At 40.7% G+C, this 23,759-nt stretch overlaps 1 protein-coding gene across 1 annotated transcript in view; it reads left to right on the top strand.

Annotated features, from left to right (window-relative positions):
- The window catches only part of tnfrsf21 (tumor necrosis factor receptor superfamily, member 21), a 49,332-nt gene extending 26,346 nt beyond the window's left edge, over positions 1–22,986 (top strand). Inside the window, exons 4-6 of the mRNA XM_073493136.1 lie at positions 6,409–6,674; positions 17,155–17,425; positions 20,523–22,986. Coding sequence (XP_073349237.1) covers positions 6,409–6,674; positions 17,155–17,425; positions 20,523–20,752 — 767 coding nt within the window. The 3' untranslated portion in view covers positions 20,753–22,986. The remainder of the gene's footprint in view (positions 1–6,408; positions 6,675–17,154; positions 17,426–20,522) is intronic.
- Positions 22,987–23,759: the final 773 nt, after the last annotated feature.

Below are 23,759 nucleotides of genomic sequence, written 5' to 3'. Positions count from 1 at the left end.
CAGCAGAAGTCATTATCACCTGCACTGCCAAAGAAGATGAGTCATTTCCAACACATAATGGGGATAGGGAAGAAAATGACACATTTGTGTTTCTTTCCAACACGACAAATGTTAACAAAAACATTGTCTCATTATGTGCAGAAATGACACTCGCCTCTCGTGATGCACCTTCAGGATAGCAAACAGTTTGTCCTCTCCAGGCAGCTGTATCGTGCTATGAAAGTTTGGCAAAACATCTCCATTTGGATAAACACCAGTGACTGACAGCAAGCAGCGTCTGTCTGACATTTCAGTTTGGGTGTGTTGGAGAGTGTACACACTCTTTATACACACAAATAAGAACACTTCATCCCAATACTTCCCCATGCAAACACATGATCACATCCGCAGGCTGACATACTGAATCATCACGAGACTTATATAGGTCATTTAAATGTGGTCAGCCAGCAGTGAGGCATGCAGAACGAGGGGATTTCTCTTCTGTCGCTGTGTGTTGTGTATGAGAGTCGACAGGCTCTTAGCCCAGAAGGCCGGCACGCGAGGTCCTCTGGGTCCCTCTGGGATTCATGCGAGTTTATTAATTCTGAGCAAAAGCAGGAGATTGTGTGTGCGTGTGTGTGTGTGTGTGTGTGTGAATGTATGTTTTCTTTTCCACATTTGAGTTTTTAAGCCATTTTGAGTGAGGACACTCTGCAAAATGAGGTCAAATGAAGCCGTGTTTCACTTCTACAATGGGTCAGTTTAGGATGAGGACTCAGGTTTGGGGTTAGGGTTTAGTTTTAGGGTCAGGATTAATGGTAAGGTTAGTTAAGGTTTATGACTTGGGTTGAGGGTTAAAATAAGAATTCAGTTTAGGTAAAGGTTGAGGTTGTGGTGAGGGTTTGTGTGAGGGTTTGAATGTGAGCGGTAGAGTGTTGTTGCATTCCTGTAGTGTGTGTGGCATGTCAGGGGGTCTCTGCTCTGTAACCATGTGTGCAGACTTCACATGTCTATTTATACATGCCTCTCGGCTTGTGTGTGCTTGCTTTCCTCTGTCTGTATAAATTTGTACACGTGAGCGTGTCTGTGTGTGTCGAGCCATAGAGTTACTACCACTGGCTGACATCCATTTAATCTCTGCCTCTCATCCTGGATTTATGCACTTTGCATGTTTGCTACACTAAATGTTAATCAGGGATCAACCTGATGCAAAAGTGGTGAATTAATTCTGTATTGATGCTCTGGAGTGTCATGGCTGTGAGTACAGGGGGCATCGGAGGGTAAAATTTGTATTTAATTTTGGAAGAAAATTAGTTTTAAAATTTAAATTAAGTCATCAGAAATACTTGAGAAAGATGAAAAAACTTTAAAACACTTTTAAAGCCTTGAAAGTGTCGCCAGTGCATCTGTTTTATGATATTTTGTAACTTACAATCGTTCCGTTGATACTGGAAGCGGTGCAGTCATTTCCCCATAACCTCGTCAGTGACCTCCCCAGGAAACTCGAAGACTCAAAACATGTATTTGCACATCGACTCCCATCTTAAAACTGTCCCCAAACAATTGCTCTTTTGTTGAGTTGTTTTTACTCTGTCAGAGGAAGATAAATACAAGTGAATGGTGTAACAAAGCTAAGTTACATTAACTTCCTCTGTTTTGCTATCTGAATAGGCAAATAGATGTAGCAGGGCAGCACAACTTGAATAAAAGTCTTGCTAAGTGCTGGTTTATTACCAGCAACAGCAACGTCGCAGTTTTGAAGCACTTTGCCAGGTGTTTATGTCTGTATGCGGTCAGATTTTGTCACCATGATAGCAGCACAACCGCGCAAGACGCAGTCACGAAACTTGACAGGTGTGTCCAAGATGGTTGTCACGCGGTTGTTGTGGTAGGGATAAGTTCATTTCGAGTTACAGATCACTTTATTCCAGTTCCTATCATTTCCGTCCGTGGGTTAAACTACAGAGCAGCTTGCGCTGGGATCACACCAGCCGCGATGATAAATAGGAGTGTATGGTGTAATGGAACACATGACAGGAGAGAAGTGAGTTTGGCAAAACAGGTGAACTATATCATGTTTAGTATTATACGTTCTTTGCATCAAACAAGCAAAACACATATTCAGATCTGACACAGGTGTTTTCCATTTCACCATACACACCAATTTAGCATCACAGCTGGTGCAATCTCATCACAAGATGGTCTCTAGTTTGATAAACAGATAAAAACAAGGATACAGATAAAAGTCAGATGGTAAGTAAATCACCTTTAGGCAACACACAAAAGAACAGTTCAGGTAATTAGCTTAAGAGATGCCTCTTGACCTAATTGTCCATGATCGTTCTACTTCCTAAACACTCCGGAGCCATCAGTATATTTTCTGTCATGTCAAACTCTCTGATGAGACGTACTTTTTTCATGCTGCATGCTTATCAATCACTAATGATTATTAAGTTTCTGTGTCATGTCCCGCATGATAAAAACCTGTAAACACGCACCAATAAAAGCGCTTACAATTCATATAGGAGCACAATAATAACCTTTTCTCTGTCACGCAAAGCAACTGAGATACTATATTTTTGCTCAACAAATAGATGAGTCAGCATTTATATTTCCAGCCAAGTCATTGTCAAATCACATAACCATCAGCGAGTAAGTGGAGCAGCGTGTGTGTGTGTGTGTGTGTGTGTGTGTGTGTGTGTGTGTGTGTGTGTGTGTGTGTGTGTGTGTGTGTGTGTGAACAGGCAGCAGAATGTCTGAAGGGGAGAGCTGCACATGAAAAATCAGTCGTTGTGGCTAAAGAGAAACACCAGGTGGTGATGTGTGTGTGTCAGCAGGGAGATTGTGAAAAGGTGTGTGAACTGTGAGGCTATTTGAGATGCATACATTTACTGTGACACACATACAGTTGAAATCAGAGAAGTAGTTTCTCATGTACCCGTGAGATGAAAAGGCAGAGCTGTATTTCCATGGCAACTTGATCCAGTAACCAGATACAAATCTGACAGCTGCACAGCTTCAGGGTGTAGATGTTGAGAAAACAGCTGCAAAGGACCAGCTAGTTGTGTCAGCTTAGTTTAATTCATATTCTTTGTTTAATACAACATATAAATTGGTTTTGTCAAACTTAAGATGACTATTCTGTTTATAATTCTGGGGGGAATTTCAACCCAGAAAAAGTGCATACTCAGAAAGATATGCCAACAAGCTATAAGTGTTTCGAAACAAACCAATCACGTAAAAAAGTGGTTACAAAAACCTAAGAAGACAAGTTAACTTTAGCCTTCTCACTGTTTAATGAATGATTGACTGGATTGGTTTAACTGCCCCAGTTGAAATGTTAAAGAATATAAGTTGCTGTTACAGTGTAGAAGGTGGTGGGAATGTCCTTTTAGCGGTTTGCTAACTGACAGAGTAATAACTTATGCAGTTCAGCAGTTTAGTTCCAACTATTACAGTTTAGCTACCAATAGCTAACACCTCTTTATAAACCAACACAAACATGTGGATATGAACAAGACAAAAGTTTTACTTCTGTACAGTAGCTCTCACTTGTGCTGCTCCTTCTGCAATACTAGTAAATCCTCATACCTAAATGACTGAATCGGTCAATTGTAACTCCCAAAACAACATGACCGTGGCGTATTTGTTTGACCCAACCATCCTTCCCCGACCTCCTCCATCCTACTTTGCCTGACTTCCTCCTTTGCTTCCATAGTAATTACTACGGCCACTGGAGGTCGCTGCTTAATAAGAAATGAAATATGGGTTGTAATAACCTGCTTTCACAGTCAAGGTCATATCAACTCCCTCTCAAGCACACAGCTCATAGAATGTTTGCACAGATCAGGAATCAGAAAAATGCTAAAAGTCAATATACGTTGAAGTAGTATTTTTATGTGTTTCATATGGTTCGCGGTTACATTTACATTCTATTTGAGTGAATGGCTCAAAAGGGGGTATTAAGTGAGCTAAGTGTTCACAGGGTATGAACCTCCTAGTAATGGCCTCACTCAGAGGCAGAAGAAATGTGATTTAAAACAACAGTAGAAAATCTTAAAGGGCAAAATATAATATAACTCCATGTAGATTTAAGAACATAACCAGACAGCTTTGTGAACAGTTCTTAATAGAAAGACTAAATAGATTCAAGAGTCAAGTCTTCCCTGATCACCATGTTCTGGCATTTCTTTAGTTATTCTTAGCTGGTATGAGCACCAGATAAATAACAAGTCTTGACAGGTCTTTGAGTTCATCATGTTTTTCCTGTTAAAGTATTTGTTTTGACCTCTCCCCATGGGCTACAATCTATGACTTCCTGTTCTGTTACACAACAAAACACTTGGGAGTCCATGTGACTTCTGTATAAAAGCCCTGCTTTTCCTTGAAAAATGATGGTGTGACCAAATTGTCACAAAAAAAGAAAATAAACATAAAACCTGAAGCACTGTGACTGTTTAACTCTCCTACTGAATGTCAAATTCAGTTTTGGGGTGGATGCTGGCTTGAAAGATTCTCGAGAAGGTAAATCTCCAAACAATCTCCCCTGCGATCGATTAGAATGAGATCCAACCAGACGTGTTTGGTGTAATCACAAAAGCTCTTAAGAATCAGATTCTGCAGTGGCTCAACAGCTGTCTGTCCTCAGGACCTTCCAACCACACAGCAGGTGTTCGTCTACAGACTAAAATAAGAGACGGCCCCAGCTGATCCAGGGAGATACAAGACTGATGGCATGACATGCTTCCTCTTGCATCACCTCGTGTGTATGTGCAATCCATAGCGTGTGTGTGTGGAAAGTTAAGGTGTTAAGAGGTGGATCTATTGCACTGAAGGGATTCCTTCTGCTCCTTGAGTGCCGCTGGCCTCATAACTTAGTTGGACAACATGATAGGGAAAGCACTATGTCTTACAGGCTGTGCAGTAGAGCTTTATGTCTGAAAGGGTCTGGTGATTTCAATCATCAAAATAATTCCCAGTCCAATTTTAGAAGTAAATGTACTTCTATGTTTGTTGGAACCAGTGTTGTTCAAAGTACCCAAAAGTCAAAGCAAAAGCAAAGATATTGTGTTAAAACATTACTCAGGTAAACGTGAAAGTCACCCCATAGTACATAGTAGAAGTCTTCTGATATTAAGTTAGCTGAAGTGTCAAAAGTATTTCTTTGGTAATAAATGTACTTAAGTTTAAAAAGTAAATGTAAAACATATGTATATTTACATATGTATGTATTGTATACTATGGGCCAACCTATTATTAGTATGAAGTTTCAGAATACGGAAATACTCAAGTAAAGTAAGTACAGTGGTTAAGTAAATGTACTTAGTTACATTCCATCACTGCTTTGAAATTAATGCTTACGTACAACGAAAAGGCTAACATACCGATGCTACATAGGTTTACCATTTATCGTGTTAAACTGTGTACTTTAGTAAACAAAGTAAAGACTGAAGGGAATGACAATATTTTTGCGTGTATTTGGTTGTAAACAAAGGTTTATTTTTACCTCAATATGGCAGAAAATGGAAAAAAAGAATCCCCAAAGTTACCGCAAATCATCCTGAGGGAGCGGGCGTATGCCGCTCTCCCTCAGTTGTAGTTGTAGTTGTTTGACTTTTCACTCATTTCCACAAATATTAACCTGATGGTGGCAACAGAGGAAAAGTCATCATTCATTCTCTGGACACCATGGATATACACTATGGATAATCATGTATGTTCCAAGTTTCATGGCTACTAGACTACTAGTCTCAAGTATCTAGTATCAAGGGATGTCTTTTGTGTTTTGAACTGTTTTCATGGGTGTACGTCACGTAGAAACATAACTTTGATCTGGAAAATGTTTAGGAGTGCCCCTTAAGAGCCAGCATGTTAAACTGGCTAGCTTGGCTTTGAAACAGCCCGGCTGCTTGAGGCAAAACGAGTCTAACCCAGAGTTGACAGATACATAAATTATACTTTCCAAAAGTCTTGGTCTACAGGCAGGACAATAATGTTCTTTATAACCTCTAACAACATAGTTAACGCTGCTTCCTGCCCGACTTATTTTGGGATGCAGGTCACAGCTGTGTTCAGTAAACAGACCAATTTACAGATTTTTTTACATAACAAACTAGTTGCATAAGCTGAAAGAATACAACTCCAGTCAGTCTTATACACACAGCACGCAGACGTGAAGTGTAAAGTGATAGAAAGAGAACAATGGTGTTTTGTGTGGAGCATGAGCATGAGGACTACATTACTTAGAAATGAGGCAATTTGTTTGCCGCTGCATCCTGTTAGTTAGCACAGCTTACAGCCACTGGCCTACATTCTTCAATTACAAGGAAATCCAGCAGTCATCTGAGTCTCATTTTCCTTTCCTTTTTTATAGTGAATGGCTGATTAGTGGTTGAACAAATGTTCACAATGTTTCTTTCTCTTTATCAGGGGTGGATATCTTGAAGCTGGTGGCGGCTCAGGTGGGCACCCAGTGGATAGACATGTATCAGTCACTGGCCAACGCCACAGAGAGAGAGGTGGCCGCCTTCTCAAACGGCTATTCGTCAGATCACGAGCGGGCGTATGCCGCGCTGCAGCATTGGACCATCCGAGATAGCGACGCCAACCTGGCCAAGCTGATCAATGCCCTGCATCGACAGCGTCGCATTGACGTGGTGGAGAAGATCCGCTGTGTCATGGAGGACAACCCACAGGTAGGCTGGATGAATGCGTGGGCAAGAGCTAATGTTTGGCTCTGTTTAGAATCAATTCATGGATGAAGCATGAAAATAGCTTTGACCTTTTCTTACTTCATGTCTTTTCCATCTTCCGCTCTGTCCATGTCTCTGGCACACGCTGTAGTACACACTGTTCTTAGCGTTTCTCTCTCACTGATATCTAATCTGTGAGGAAGCTGTCTGGTGTCAGGAGCCAATCCCTGTGGTTTAGCAGCATCCCTCACATTAAAGCAACAGTTCTCTTTGGGAGAATGACTTGATGTTTGAACAGGTTTTGTGATGTCATCCACTGAGGCGGGGCCAATGTGCGCAACGTTTTACCCATCTGTTGATTGAGACATATTAAAATTGTTACAAACTTTGAGAAACGGCTGCAGCAAATTCTAAATCATTGGTGCCTTCGTGTAAGTTTGGCACTGAGCACAACATTACAGTTTCTCTTTCCTTGTTCTTTCCTTAGTGTCAGTTTGTTGCAGCATCGCTGTAAAAGCCTCTCTGTTTTTCGTGTTTCAAATGCATTCTGTCTGCTTCCGTATCCAAAGTGGGTCTTACCTCCCAGCAGCTGTTTGAACACTGTTTCAGCTGATTCCACCATTTACACCAACTTTATTACAGAATATAACATGTTGACGGTAAACATGTCACATTTTATAAATACTGTAAACAGTAACTGAATAGGCTTCTTCTTTGGAGAAAGAAGAGTGTAGAAAGTCACCAGACTCCCTTAAAAAACGCTCAGTTTTGAGACTTGTTGCGTTGGGAGAAACTGTATAAACTCTGTGAAATGTTGGCTATAACACATTCTTAACTATTTGGTCCTATTTGTTTATTCGGCAACCATTGTAAATGAAGATATTGCTTGTGTGATAAGCGTCCCCGTTTCTTCCAATGATGTAGGTGTATATTTGCATGTAGAGCGGGGACGTGAGCTCAGATCTCAAGTGGTTACAACACGCATGTCGAGAAGCATTTACAGTCAGGTGTGTATTGATGGGCTTGAAGCTGTCTGTTTTTTGTCCTGCAATATATGAGAACTCAAAGTAAGGCTTGATGACTGTGGCTGATCAGTAACAATGGTTGACCACAAGCCACAAAGTTCATGTTCATGTTCACTACTGCATGTTCACTAAGAACAATCTGTGCTTCCCTTTCTCTCTCTCACACACACACAAACAGAAAGCCGCAAACACAGAGGACACAGAGGACACACAGACTCCTTCATCACCCTTTACTTTCCTCCTTCTTACTTACTTACTTTAACTTTCCAGTGATGCATATCAAATAAGCGTCCTTGACTGCACTCTCCAAGGTCAGCGCAGCACAGTTACAGCCTTGTTCTGCCTTCATGTAAAAGTTACTCCAGTCGCCTCAGCTCTTCAGTCGTCTGTACAGTAAATTGGCCTTCGTCACAGCTTAATAATGAGCAGATCAAGTGCGTCAATAGTTTTCTGTCGGTCTTACTGGACCCATCATGGATAAGATGGCAGAAGATAAAATTGTTTGGTGAGGGGGAGGCATGGTAATTATGGAGAATTCAGTGGGTTAAAGGGACCACAGGAAGTACAATACTGTTGGAACAATTTAAGGAGATTCATCCTTAATTAACCTGTTATAAGATGGACACACGTAACACGTAACTCTATCGCCAAAAGTGTGTGGACACATCATTTTGTGTACTTTTGGTATGAGGGTGTTGTTCACTTTTCAACATGACAATGTCCCCACACACAAAGCTCCATTAGGAACTGTTTTCTTCTGTTTAGTATAGAAGAACTTGGCTGTTCTGCACAAAGCCCTGACCTCAACCTTCAGAGCATTTAAATACAGTCCTCAGAACGTCAACACAATCACAATGCTAATGAACACATACATCATTGTTAAAGGAGCGCTTTGTAGTTTTAGAGAAGAAATTCGAACTCAGAATTGTAATATTTACAATATTAATGAGGTAATAATACAAACTTTTTCCATAAGTGAATAAAGAAGCTGTTCTCACTGGAAAATAAGGTCCCAGAACACTGTTTGAAGCTAGAAAGGTGACTGGGTCCGCCACATATAAATGTGTGTTGTCCTTTAAGGTCAGTTTGTTTATTCAGTTTATTCAGTCATGAAAACAAAGAGAGTTTGTTTATTTAGTTTGTTTAGGCAGAAAAAAATCAGCCAATGAAGAGCTTTCTCTCCTCATTAACATTTCTTCAACAAAACTACAGACTGCTCCTTTAACAAAAGGCTTCACAAAGGGAAAAAAGTTCATTTGAAAGTAGGCAAACTAAAGAAAAAAATAATGGTCAAGTCCTGACAACAGTGCAGACTGTGTAGGAGATTATCACTAGAGCTGGTATCAATTTAGGACCAGTCAAGGGTAATTGTTTCTAATTGTAGATCCAAATCACATCTCTCTACTTTGGTCTGATCTAGTAATCTAGTAGTCATTAAAAATAACGATGCCTCGGGGGGCTATAGAATACCTACCATGTATGATGCCCTGTGTCCATAGACTCTCGATTGGAGCGAGGAAAAACCTCCTTTTTAGAAGGGAAGAAATGGAAGAAACCTCAGGAAGAGCCACAGAGAAGGTATCCTTCTCCCTGAATGGACAGACTTCAGGCGTAACGTAAGATATATGAAGAGTGTGGATCCAGGAGGACAACCGACCAACTTAAGCCGACCCCAAGTGGCACCTCCATACAACCTCCTCTCCACCATGGTGACTTGGAAATGGACAGGCCTTACAAAGAAGATTAGCAAAAAAATCAAAGTGTGTACACATTTTGCTGACAACTATATAGATGCAGATGTAGAATTTATAACATAAGTGAGCTATGGTCTATACGGGTGAGCCCAAGGGGGCTACGATCCTGATGCAACGTCTGAGTTCTCGACAGCCAAGAGAGAGAGGTTCCCAGACGGCTGATGGTTCAGCAGAGACGACCCTGAGCGAAAAGAGTGGAGAAAACTATAGAGGATGCACACAGCCTATCACGTTCATTTGCATTTCATCATGCATTTTATGTTGTATGTTATGACAAGGACAGCAGGTGAACAATGTAGAACTATCAAAAGCACCTGGAACAAAATGAAGAGGTTTCGGTGGAGGGAAGCTTCAAAATGGCGACTGGAGACCACAGCTATTGCCGGCAACAAAGAAAGAGACAAAGAGAGCTGTTTGGGAGACATGCAGTGTTGACATAGGTAAAGGTCAGGTTCTCCCTCATTTCACACCAGGTCAGTGCGACTCACTGATGTCAATGCTGCAGTTACATAACAGTAATGTATGACACTGACGTCTGAACACGCAGTTGAAGAAAAACACATTCACTGTATTGATGGTATTCCCATCGGAACAACAGAGTGTCAGCTGTCTGATGGATGCATCTATTTTTATCTCTGCTGCTGCATGAGAGTTGAAACTAGACAGCAGAGTGACAGATGCGATTCTCTTCACTCGCGTTTCTGTTCCTCCTCACTGTGAAGTATGAGGCAAAGCAGTCAGATATATGCCCTTGACTAGGTGTAATCACCACAATGGTACTGATCCATATCCAGATGTAGGCAAACTGTTTACCCACTACTAAATGCACTGCTAACATATGTGGTGTATGAGACAGGAAGTCAAAGATATGTCCTAGTGTGCACTGACAAGGCAGCAAAATGTATCCTGAAAAATTGACAGGAAGCTGACAAATTTTAACCTGACTGCTGACATCATGCTAAACTTCAGTAAGGTCAAAAATGCATGTTTTATTCATGCTTTAAATGAATGTTTAATAGAGTTACTGCTGTGCCTGCTTGCTTTTCTGGCCCAGTCGTCAGTATGTACAAATAACTGATTAAAGAGCAGCCATGCTGTTTCATTTTGATAAGTCTCCTGTGTGTGGCTAATGGATGCATTATTTCAGAGACTGCAGCACGCAGAGCTGCTATCCTCAGCGAGGAGTGAAAAACAGAAGTAATCAGTGAAGGGGAAAGATGGTGAATTTTTGCTGCTCTGTCCTTTCTGTAAACACAAAGTAGAGTCAAGTATGTTTGAAAGTCCTTCAGAAGTCAGGGAATGACTCCTTGTAGGCCTACAGCGTTGATTTTTGGCGTCTATGCATGGACATGTCACTCCCCACAAGGAAACACCAAGCAGGGATTGGGGAGTGATGGCAATAACCAAATAGAATATAGAGACAGTGGAAAGCTGGATACAAGGGTGGCAGTGGGACTTTGTAGACTTGAGGCGACTTCCTGAACCAGCTTGCAGGCTTTCCGTTAGACTTTGGTGTAAAAGGAGGGGTCATGTGTTATTGTAACTGGAATACTTGTATCTTAGCATTCATTTGCATCAACTAGGCCAGAGTCACAAATTTGATGTGATTTGAGGTCACTGCTATAGAAGAGTAAAACTAGACGGTCTCCTCTGGGGCTCGCAAGCCAGCTCTGAAACAGCTGGCTAATCAATGTCCACGGTCATCCCAAGGACAACATTCGTATCGCACACTGTAGAATTTTTAACATACGACTCTTGATCTGGGAGTCGAAATCTAATAAATGTTGGTGGTAAAAAGGTTTGTGCATTTGTTGGGCAGTTGTCCAAAGTTAGTGTACTCTGTGTTGAGAAAGGCCTCTTGACTTATGATAGCAGTGTTGATTAATGGATTACCTGTGGGTAATAGTCTACAGGGGTTGAAACAGTTTGGTATCCTTTGTATTTGAAAGGGGCAGAATCCTTTTAGTTTAATGCACAAAGAAACAAAAACACACTGCTGCAGTCTGTTGATGGGATTGTTGATCCAATCCAATGACTCAACAATTACTTGGCCAAGTGCTGAGAATTCTGGCTCTAAATAAGTATTTTCATTCTGTTTTGAACAAGATGTGCCCAGCTAATTAAGATTTGCAGATGGCCGATGACCAACAACTTAAAACAGTCAGCTCCTGAGTTATGAGTATGTGTTGATGTGCAGCTGAAGCACTGAGGAGCCTGGCTGTCCCATCTTTGTGATAGGAAAAACTTAGATAGAAACACTATTTGTAGCAAAGCCTGTGTTGATGTAGTTTTTATGCAGTAGTGGACTAACAAATAATTCCGCTTTATATAATTAATAATTCCAGTCTTATTTTTTGTGAATTTCTGAGATCTGGGAAAGAAGCAACATGGCTAAAAAGCAGTTATTCTGCTTCGTGACGCACCAACAGATTCGTTAAGACAAGACATAAGGCTAAACTGCAGGTCTGGCTACTCATATTTCTTACCAAACTGGACTTGCAGTGTTGCCATGTTCCCTTAAAAATGGCTTTGGTGTGTGTATCATGTTAGATAGAAACTATTAAAATAAGCTGCAAGTTGTACTAAACCAGATTTCTCCTTAAGTTGCAGTGTAACAAAAGCTCATCATGCCTCAGACACAATGAATAACATCAGAACAACTAAACGAAGCTAATCAGTCAGTTCATGTGGAAGTATCCCTTATGTGGTTGAAGGTTATTATATCATAGTTATTGCTTTTTTTTCTCATTTATCTTTTATTATCAAAAATGTCAATTTATACATAGGCTACATTAAATGTACAGGATATTCTCAAGATAAAAACAATCCTGAAAAACTGAATGAGAATTCGATATCAAATAATATATCATTAAAGTATCATCATCATGAGAAATATAAAACAAAAACAAAAACAACACACATCAAATGCTTCCCAGCTATTTTATCACGACATAATTGCTTTTAAGGACACCTATTGAATTATGATTCAGTTTACAACATGAGCAGCCCAGGAATAACGTTTTTTTATGTGCATTATACAATTATACATATGAGTTTTTCTTTAGAAATGGAGTCTGGTTTTCAGTGATTGGATTATTCACAGGAGGCACACAAAGCAAAAGATAAACGCACAGACGTAGTCCCTCACCTACTCTCTGTGTGTCTTCTTCCTTCCTCTTTCTCCTCTTTACTTTCTGAATGCACCCTCCCTTCCTGCCACAATGATGCACAATCAAATGCAATTTCTTCCCTAATTGGGTGCTAATGACTGAGGTCCCATTAGATGCCTTTCAGTCCTTCTATAACGAGCCCCATAAGATAATAAAATGAAACCACATCCACTGCTTTCTGGGGAAAAGGACAAAAAATTTCCCAGAAACTGCATTTATTCTTTTAAAGGTAATCAGTGAGATTATCTGCAAATGTTTGTGAGTGTGTTTGACATTAAGTAGGCTTTAATGCAATCTGGGAACAGGCTTATCCATTAAAGATCTACTTTAAATGTCACAGATGAATTAGTGGTAAAGGCTGAACGTACTGTACGTACTGTAATATCATAGACGCTGTGCACTATCAGAAATAATGTGCTAAATTTGTACGTTTAGTGGTACAACAGCTCGTCACTGGGGCTGGACCACCAAAGGTGCACCCATTGTTTCCTGTAACAAGGGTATATATTAGGGCCATTACAGTTTATATCTTATGGGGGCAAATTTGTACTCATTAGAAACAGTCAAAACAATCTGTTATCACATTTATTAACCTTAACCTTGATTCCAAAGTTTTTCAGTTACATATTTAACACTTTAATCATTTATGTCATGGCCATATCACAGTTAAAGCTCCAGGCTGCCACAGTGTAGATCGTACCTTTGGGGACAGAGATGGACCTATTTCTGACAGTGTGGGGTTGAAGCCTTGCTCTACACAGTTTCTATCGTAGCTGTATCTTAGTTAAAAGCTCATCTGTTTTGAGTGTAATTAGAGCTGAGTGAGATTCCTCACTGTAACATTTTGGACCTAATTAATCAAAATATCCCCAGTGTGCCTGCCTGTCTGTCCCCTGTGCCCTTCATACTGCAGCAATCTGCCAACTCTGCTACTGAAGCTAGCTGGCTCAGTACGTAAGTGTGTACATGAGTGCTGGGCTGTGTGCCCTGTGCATGTGTGTGTGTGTCTGTGTGTGTGTGTCTGAATCCCTGTCCCCAGCAGGGCCTTGTGTTGTGCTGACAGGAGTCGTCAGCAACTCGGTCTGATCCTTCTCTCTCTCTCTCTCTCTCTCTCTCTCTGTCACTCACTCACTCACACACATTCACACACACACACTCACACACACACACAGCCTGGGAGCTTTCTGGAACAGCAGTACTGTTCTTCCTCGCAGTGACCCCTGTGCTCCGGCTCCGTCCTCAGTAGCTCAGCTCGCAGCAGTTCGAGGCTGCCAACATGAGGAAATCAGATTCCGTGTGGTGTGAGTGGCTCTCAGACAGAGTGGCAGACTTACGCAAAGTGCTCTACCTGGGTGGGCAGAGGGGACAGAGCTTTTCAGATAGCAGTGGGCTCGTAATGTTATATGGCAATAATTACGGTGTCAGTGTAATCACAGCCTTGTCAAAAACATGTTTGATCTACACTGCGAAACTCTTGTAGTGTAGATATCTGTCTTTGAGATTACTCCCTTCACCCTAATACAACGGATGTGTCAGAATTTACAAAAATTGTTACTTGTCTTAACAGAAACATTGCCCCTCCACTTTGGATAACGTAGGAACATGCTGTCTAACAAAGGTACATGCAGTACAAACTGTCGACAGTATGTTCTGTGTGATTTTCCGGTCCTGTGAGCACCACAAAAGAAATAGCATCGAGCTCCATTGCATTTCTGTAGAGGCAGATGTGAATCTAAAAACCTCAAACATAAAACCACAACTGCCTGCATGAACAGATACCAACAAGAAAATGTTATCTGTAATTAGGCTTAACTGACTCTTTAAAGTGTACAGAAGTGCGTTTGACACTTCAAAGTGAATATACCATATGTCCAGTGCTGTTAAGAAAGCAGGCAAAACCCCAGCAGACTCCAACAGGCTTCTACTGGCAAGTTGTTCGCACAGCTGAGACTTTCTTTTTGGAGAACCATAATTAAGCACTATTGCAGGCTACATATTCAACAGTGATTCCTTCTTGTTGCTATTTTTGGATGCTGATGATGAAGCTAAAGGTCTTTTGGTTTAAATAGTGGGATAGTCACCTTATTCAGCTTTATTTTAGGATTTTTTTGATGGGTGCTCCAAATGAAGGCAGGCCCTTCAGCACCTGATCCAGCTCTATTACAGGGTTGACTTGATGTGGCTTCTAGTAGTCAAGAGACTGGAAACTGGAGTAATATTGGCCAGAGTGATAATCAGAATTGGATAAATGCGGAGATGTTGCTCGAAAGGTGCAAACATACTCAGTCAACATTTTCTGAAATTATTACCATTTTATTCAAATGTTCAACATTTTTAAAAACAGATTTAACATGTAGGATTAATGCATTCAAATGTCAAAACAACAAGACCTTTGTTTTTATATTTTGATGAGTTGTTTACTCACATTACCCCAAATGTTCCCAACAATGTTCCAACCAGAGAAATCGGCAGTTGAAGGTGCGTTTCATTTGATGGGGAAGTTGGTCAATGAGACTTAAAAGTATTGGCTCTGAGAAGCGACTATGTGCCCCCGCTCCTCATGGCCCTACTCACACAGCGTTTGGCCAATGTGGATAGAATCATTCACTTGATGGTCTAAACAAAGAAGTATGACCAAAGACCAAATAAGGTAACTGTGATAAATTAAGGAGGTAAATAAAAAGAAATGAAATATAATTTCAGTTTGTGTATTGGCAAAATTGCAGAGAACCAATCAAGTTAATTCATTTATGTTTAGATCTATGCTAAGTTGAGTATCAGATCGTACCATTTTGTGTTTTACATATGCACAAATTTCCTGTCCCCTGAGGCTGTAACATCTGTCGTCCCTCATGGGCCCCAGTGGTTTTATTTCTGCATCTGCTCTTAAAAATATATCTGTTCCAGTTACATCTGCTGCTGTGTGAAAGTCAGCATGTCTTTGTCACGGTGTGTGTCTGTGCGATTCTGTGCATGTATGTATGCACTCCTTTGTGGGCCAAACAGAGCATGTTTGTTTTGTCAGAATCACGCAAGTTGTGTCACACTGCAGCCCAGCGACCCAGACATTACGGAACAGAGAGAGAAAACACAAGAGAAAGAGAACAGCACTGGTGTTTCTGTGTCATGTCCTGCTGCAGCTCATTCAGCAGGATTGATATTGAACTGGAAAATCCATCATAATAGATTGAATCTGTTCCACTGCATTTTCATCAAAAGTTTGTAGCCCAGTTGCATCTTTCTGTCTTTTAGTCTGTTTGTTTGTTGTTTTGTCTACTTCTCCCACCCAAGTCCATTTCCAATTTCTAGTGTGTGCTCTGAATGAAATGACCTCTGTGCTGCTGCGACCTTTAGGCCCAGCCGGGTTCACGCTGGGAAAAACAAGATGTACTCTCATGATCTCAACCCCCCCCACCCCCCCCAAACCAGTCCCTACTGGTTCAAACCACAGGTTCATTACCACACCAAAGAGAGAGGAGGGGGTGAGAGGAGGGAGAGGAGAGGAGGGGGCCTCACAATGATAGAGGGAGGAGAGAGAGGAGACCGAGGCAGACTGAGAAACTGCAACAAACCAGCACACAGTGAGAAACAAGTGATGAAACTTTAAAGAGGGAACAGAAAAAGGATGAAAAGATGAGGGAGAAAGAACAAAGGTGAACACAGAGATGAGAAAAAAGAGCTTTGATAGGGAACAGAGAAGGAGACAAAAATGGGAGAGATAGAAACAGTGATGAGGTTGAAAGAGTACGGGAAGGTTTCACTAGAAAGAAAAAGGATGACGAGTGAAATGGAAGCAAGGAGACAAGTATGAAACTATGTCAAGCTTAACAGATGAAAAGTTACAGAAAGAAACAAAGTTGAAGAACACAAAAGATGACACCAGGAAGAAAGGATTGGAGCTGTTGAATGCAAAGAAGTGGGAGGATTTAAATATGCTGAGCAGGTGCACAGATACAGGTGTTTAACAGCAGGAGGAACAGAGAAAAGGCTCAAGTAAACCTCACATACAGTTTGACCTTGCATGTAATCCATGAAATGTCTAATTCTATATTGTATGTCAAATTCCACTCTGTAAAACTATTGAATCCATATAAATATTTGCCACAGATTCTGTCTGCATAGACCGACACTGAGCTCTGCATCCTTCATCGCTGCATTCAGAGACACAACTGTCATTCCCCACACTCCTCCTGTATTAGCATTTAGGTGTATGCACATTTTCAAATGTTTCTTTGGTGGTCTTGCTCACCAAACATTGTGTATTTCAGGCCAAGGGACAATCTGTGTGAGACATTTGTTCCAAAGCATCACATGAACACAGCCACAGCCAAAATGAAGTGTGTATTATTATGAGGGCATAAGAGTTGAGAGAATGAGAGAGATGAAGAGATACAGGACAAAGATGTTGAATTCAGTGTTTTCTAGATGTGGGAGTTCATGTGCTCGAGCATCGGTTTGTCACGTGTTTTCCTCCTCGTCTTGCTCCCCCTCCTCATCCTCTCCCTCTGCTTTATCTCTCCATTTCCATCTACAGTTTGACATCAACCAGCTGATGACCTCAGTGAATGTAAGCCAAAGCCTCAGTCCCATCCACAAGCCGCTCGAGTCTCCCAGCAGCGTCGGGAGCGGCAGTCACAGCGGCAGCGGTGGTAGCGTGGGCGGGGCCAGCGGAGTGGGCGTGGAGCAGTCGCCAGTGGACCGCACCAAAGGCTTCTTCCCCGACGAATCGGAGCCGCTGCTTCGCTGTGACTCCACCTCCAGCAAAGACTCCGCCCTCAGCAGGAACGGCTCCTTCATTACCAAAGGTAGGTACTGTTAGCCATAAAACTCACCACAGAAAGTCACCACAGGCGTTCTTTAAAAACCCTTCCATTTCTCTGGTGTTTGGTGTCATCGTACTGTCAGCAAGGCGTGACTCCAAGTTTAAATAAGTACATCTTTAAATTTGACGTTTAATGTCCCCGACAACCTCTGTAGTCTTATTTAGACACTTGTTAGCAAACCGCCGTTTTTATGACACGTAAAAGCTTTAGTAATCATGGGTGGGGTGTTTACTGACGTATTTTATGTCATAGAACAAAACATGAAAATCTCTGAAGCTTGTGTTATGAACATAGCTTATTTCAGGCATGTAACCAAAAAAAACCCTTAAAAAATTACATTGACTTTAGGTCAAGGGAACCCAAAGAACAAAAACTCATATCCAGGTTGTAGGACTCATTCCTGCAGCACAGGTTCTTCTTTGTGATAGAACACCTCCCATTTTCCCCCTTCAGTTCTGCTGTGTGGTGAAACACATGCAGCATAAAAGCACAAAAATAAACTAGTTCATTCAAATAAGATTGTGACACAGATCCCTTCTTCATGATGGGGCTTTTTGTTCAATTAATAAAAAAGGACCCACCATCATCTCAGTTGATACGTCCAGACTGAAGCACATTCCCAGCAAACACTCAGTTAGATTAGCGAAACAGCTGACACAAACACACTTCAGAGGAAGGTGGCCAGTTAGTAACTCAGCCTTGACTGGAAAAGCTTTAATTGATAATAGATCATTTATATCAAGTTATAGATGCCATTAGTGCATATTTGTCAGTAGGATTTCCAAATGGGTCCACAGACACACTGGTGACACTTTCACTTCTACTGACTGTTACTCTGTTGGTCTGTTCATGTTTATGATATTCATTTCAGGATTTATGATTCATATATTGTTTTATTGTGCTGGGTCAACATCAAATATGCAGTTTTTGTATGAAGGTGCCCCCACATGGCAGAATGATGTTTAAAAAACTGAACTATAAATGTAACAGGTGTCTGTAAGGAAACTGTCAGCATATCAAGTGACCTATAATGGTTTTGTGATCAGCATTATTCTAGTACTCATGAGCCTGTCAAACTTAGACTAAAGAGACTATTTAAATGAGTTTAATGTACCCTAAAGTGACTTTAAAGAACACAATTCCACTGGAGACTCACTCCATAATGTCCAAAAGTTATCTGACAAGGCGTTTTTGGTAGCCAAGACTAGAAACCCACTCCGGTGTGTTGGCAGTGGCCTGTGTAGATACTGATTGTCAGCAGTTTCAAATTATTCACACCCCGAGCAAATTATTCAGACACTCACTAATGTGTCTCACACACAACTGAAGATGATGTGTCAACACTGCTCTCAGTTCAAACAATGGATGCATGGGTGCTGACTGCCCCCATGTGGTCACTCTGGGTATTGCTTTTAAATCTAACATTGTATTACACAGCACATATAAAATCTCTTTAGATTTTATTTATCTGTGATAGCTGACTGGGGTTTATTGGAACCAATAATTGTATTACCAAGATTTTATTTGACCATTATTGTCTTACGACTAGTTCTGTCTAACCTTGTATAACTAACAATGATAATGAACCTTGTACTCAATTCTTAATTGTTCATACTCAACAAAGTATGAACTTTCAGTTAAACAGTTTGTAGAATAAAAATACAATATAGAATAAGGCAAAATTGTACATTATCCACACTTTATGTCTTATAGCAGTTCAACATGTTAACTTCAGTCTCTGTTTTTGTCATTGTAGTGTAGTGTAGTGTAGTCGTAACAAAAACGTCCCTTTCTTCCCTTGCAAACCATCTTTTCTGATTTTGTCCCTCAAAGTCAAGAAGAGTAGGCTAAAGGCCTGCTCACACCATCATCATCTGTGCCTGTTCACAAGTTTTAATAAAGTGGAGGAAAAGCTCCTGAGCAAGTCTGTTTGCAAGTCCTTTAGCTATCACTTAATAGCTAAAGGACAATAAGTTAAATAAGTTCACACAGTATTTTCAAAAGATGTCTTTATCAGCCCCCGTCTTATAGCTGTCAGCAAACTAGAGAAGTTTACACTCTGACAGAGGAAGGTTTGACAAAAGCAGATGTTAGCAGGCTCTGATAGCTCCCTCATTTTTGGACTCTCCAGTAGCGGGCTCAGTCACAGGTCAGCACTGTCAAGGCGGTTTGCTGTTGGTCAGCCGTGCAAAGTTATTTGGATTTAATCAACTGTTCACATTGATTCTATTTGAATTGACTTTGACACAATTGTTTGTGTTACCAGGTGCTCGGAGCAAAACTTATATCCTTAAACCCACTTGTTAGCGAATAGTTCAAATAGTTCCGTATTTACCAACCAGCAGCCATGGAGCAACATAGCATTTGAGTTGTGTTACCTGATAAATACAAACTCAATATTCATTCTGTCTTGGTTTTCACCAACTCCTGAGGGAAATACCTGTTGCTTTAACTGCTAAAATGCCCTACAATGTTCAGCAGCTAGCTATGAACTTTTGTCTGTTAGCTGCTTAGTGCAAGGAAGATTTTTAAATGAAAACAACTGCCCTTTGTGTTGGAAACATTTAATAAAGGATGGTACAATTCTGATGGTGATTCTATGTGGGTTCAACACATTCAGCCCTTTCACAATACACCTAGTCATTTGATCCATTGTTAATATAGAAATAGTAATTATAGGCGCTTTAAAGGAGCACTCTGTAGTTTTGGTGAAGAAATGTTAATGAGGAGAGAAAGAGAGAACAGCTTGTTCATTCACTAACGGATTTTGAATTATTACCTCATTAATATTGTAAATATTACAATTCTGAGTGTGACTTTTGTTTCGAGAAGGTGCCCTTTAAATATACAATATGTAACATAAATGCAATAAAAGGTCTAAAAAGACCCTTAAAAATGAGACCTGAGTCACATCAGATAGATTTTCATCTGCAATGGTGGTTGTTTAGCAACTCCCATGATCCATCACTACTTCCATCTTTCCTTTTGTTTTGATTGAGAGGCCCCTACTGGTAGAAATGACATACTGTGCCTTGAAGATAATCACAACAGCTGTGTCCCCTCTCTGTCTCCCCTCCAGAGAAGAAAGACACTGTGCTCCGACAAGTGCGTCTGGACCCGTGTGACCTGCAGCCCATCTTCGACGACATGCTTCACATCCTGAACCCAGAGGAGCTGCACGTCATAGAGGAGATCCCGGCTGCCGAGGACAAGCTGGACCGTTTGTTTGAGATCGCGGGAGTCAAGAGTCAGGAGGCCAGCCAAACGCTGCTGGACTCGGTCTACAGCCACCTCCCTGATCTGTTATAGTGGAGGAAGGAGGAAGAAACCACACAGATGAGAATCGGCGCAGGAACAAGAAGGAATGTCTCAGCGGGAGGGCTGAATCAGATAAATTAGGATTGGGGTTGATATTTGATCAGATATACTCTGACTCGTCATGTCACTTTGTCACATGATTCAAGCTAGGTCTTGTAGGTAGATCTAGATCTCCAATGACTCTTTGTCCTCCAATCTTCTTCTGTTGTCTTGTGTGTGCACACTATTACTCCTTCGAAACACCTCCATCCTCTATCATGTTACAGGGTCAACACTCAGTGTAACTGAAGCATTCTGAGTGTCACAGCAAGGACTATTTTTTCACTTTTCTTAAGTATGTTCAGCCTTGTTTATGGTGGTATTACACGAGCATTGTGACCTTAAAAATGTGGCTCAAGAGCCTCAAAACAATACAAAAAAAATGTAATGGAACAACATTAAAAAGCACTTTCTGTAATGTAACTGGCCAATGCCTTCACCTTTAAAGGATAATACCAGTGTTTTTTGTTGGTTGTGCCAATCATCCAGGCTTGCCTTTAACATCATGCTAAAAAATGTATTTTACCATGGTTAAGGTTAATGCTAAATGATGGCAGGAAAGGAAACTACGCACAGACAATAGTAAATAAGCTACGCACTAAACGACGCTGGTATTATTCTTGGGATTTTAAGGGGTTTAAGCTTCTTGTAAACCACATTCACAGATATATTTCCCAGGTATGAACTGACCCAAAAGTCATGTGCCTGAGCTTTGTAACATGTCCCTTTTCTCAGCCCTTTCTGAGCCCTCTGTTTTTCCTTCCAGTTGCCTGTAACTGTAACCACTCTGCCAGACCAGCAGGGGGCAGTGTTAGATGACAGAGCTGGCCTGCTGCTCTGGAACAAAAGCCATATATCAAAAATACTGGATTAAACGTCAAAATAATTCAGAATTATGATACTGAAATAATATTTACCTTATCTGATATTCTGATATATGGCTTTGTTTTTTGGACTGTTTTGGACAGAAGCTCCAAAACTTAACAATGAACTGGACAGGAAGGGTGCAGTGTTTACCTCCCTGCCTGCTTCTCTGGAACCAAAGCCATATATCTAAAACAGTTTAGATACGTCGCTTTGGAAGCTCTGAGGCTCTATTTTGGACTCATGGACAGTATACAATAAATACTTCTACCAGTACGCACATTCTCTGCTAGCTAGACCTGTTCGCCTCAACAAATGTAGCGTTGATAAAGTGTTCATGATACATTTTGGAGCTTCATGTCAGTGTGGTGGGTGTCTGAGTGTCTGTTTCAGTGCTATAGTAAAAATAATAGACTACAAGTGATTTTCTCATGCAGTGGTATGTTGCTACATGCTTCATGTAGTTAAAATGTAATAATGATGCACTAATTCTATTTTCTATTGGAGAGGCAGACATGTATTTTCTGTGTCCTTCATTTTCTCTTTCTTTCATCCTGAAATGCTGTTAACTAACATTTGATTTTAATGGAATGTTTTCTACATTTAGTTTGATTCATTATGTTATCGTAGCACCTCTTTGTTATCATTTTGACTTTGTTTTATCTCGTGTTTTCATGGGCATTCACATGTATTTCCCCCCGCTTGGCGTGACACAATGACCTGGCTGGGATGTAAGATATGCATACTCCATACTCTACTTGAAGTCTGTCTGCTTGTGTTACTTGATTTAAATGAGGAAGAAATAATGTACTCTTTCAGTTCCTTCCGAGTTTGACATTCTTAAAATAATAATAAAACTTAAAAGCACCACCAAAAACTCATCCACATCTGGGGAGGATTTTTACAGGCGCCATGAGAGCGACAAACGATGGACTCCAGTGGTGCTAGATGTGAACTCTCACCAGTTGGCCTGACACAGGGGGTCTTAACCCCAGACTAATGACTATTTAAAGTATTCCAGACTGAGTGAAGAAGGGTGAAGGTTGTGCTGCTGTAGACTGTGGGGTGCTGACAGTGTTAATGATGGTGATGGTGATGGTGAAGATGAGAATGTGTGAGCTTGCTCTCCACGTTGCTGTGGAGACTCAAACTGCAGGGTGTTCGATTTTTATTTTTTAAGAAAGTCTGAAAGGATGAAGTTGAGGTGTAAAACGCACATGCAGCTCGAGTGGATGATTTCATCAAATTTCACGTGTGTAACCAGTATGTTTACTACTATGTAACCTCTTAAAATCAAACAAATAAAGCTTAAAATATTTGTCATAACTCTGTGTAGTTGTCACTTATTCTATTTTTTAACCCCTCACTAAGTTAAGGCCTAACTTTTTTTATATAATAAGATAATAATGAATTCTTTGTTTCTATATTAACATCAGTCTGTACACGGAAATGTGGCACATTTATGTCACAATTATGTCAGTTAATCTACATTTGAATACATGTATGAAGTAGAATTAAGAAGACATTGCTGTATCAGCTCTGACTCTGGGGAACCTGTAGTTTAGAGCAGGGCTATCAAAAGTGATCATGTAATCCTGTTGTCTGCATTATCAACAATGCAATTTAGCCACTGAGTGACATCACCGGAGGTAATTTATCAGATTACATGCAGCTTCCTCTGAAGCCACTAAAGACTTTATACTCCTTTTTCACACATATGGTCGTACTCCCATACACCTGTAAACACACTCTAATGTGTAAAATTGGTGGAGTTACCCTTTAAGGGAAATTGAGATCCTAGTAAGACGGAAGCCCTGGGCCCCCCTGGCCAGGGCTAGCTGGTTATATGCTAACTTCAGTATCTCTGCAACACAGTACATAGACATTATAATGTAAAAACTGTTATATTTCTCAGTCTGTTAATAATTTTAGATCATTGTTTGATTGCTTTCAACTAAAATTCTTACATATTGCACTTTTAAGGTTCACATTTAGGCCTCCAGTGGAAAAAGTTTGGCCACCCCTTGTTTATAGGGTCGGCAGTGACATCACACATGGCGTGCTTGGTATGACTCCTAATTAGTGTTGTCAAAAA

The sequence above is a fragment of the Pagrus major genome, chromosome 22, assembly GCF_040436345.1.
Source record: "Pagrus major chromosome 22, Pma_NU_1.0".
Classification (NCBI taxonomy): Eukaryota; Metazoa; Chordata; class Actinopteri; order Spariformes; family Sparidae; genus Pagrus; species Pagrus major.
Note: the sequence above shows the minus strand (reverse complement) of the source record. Positions and strands in the feature narration are given on the sequence as shown.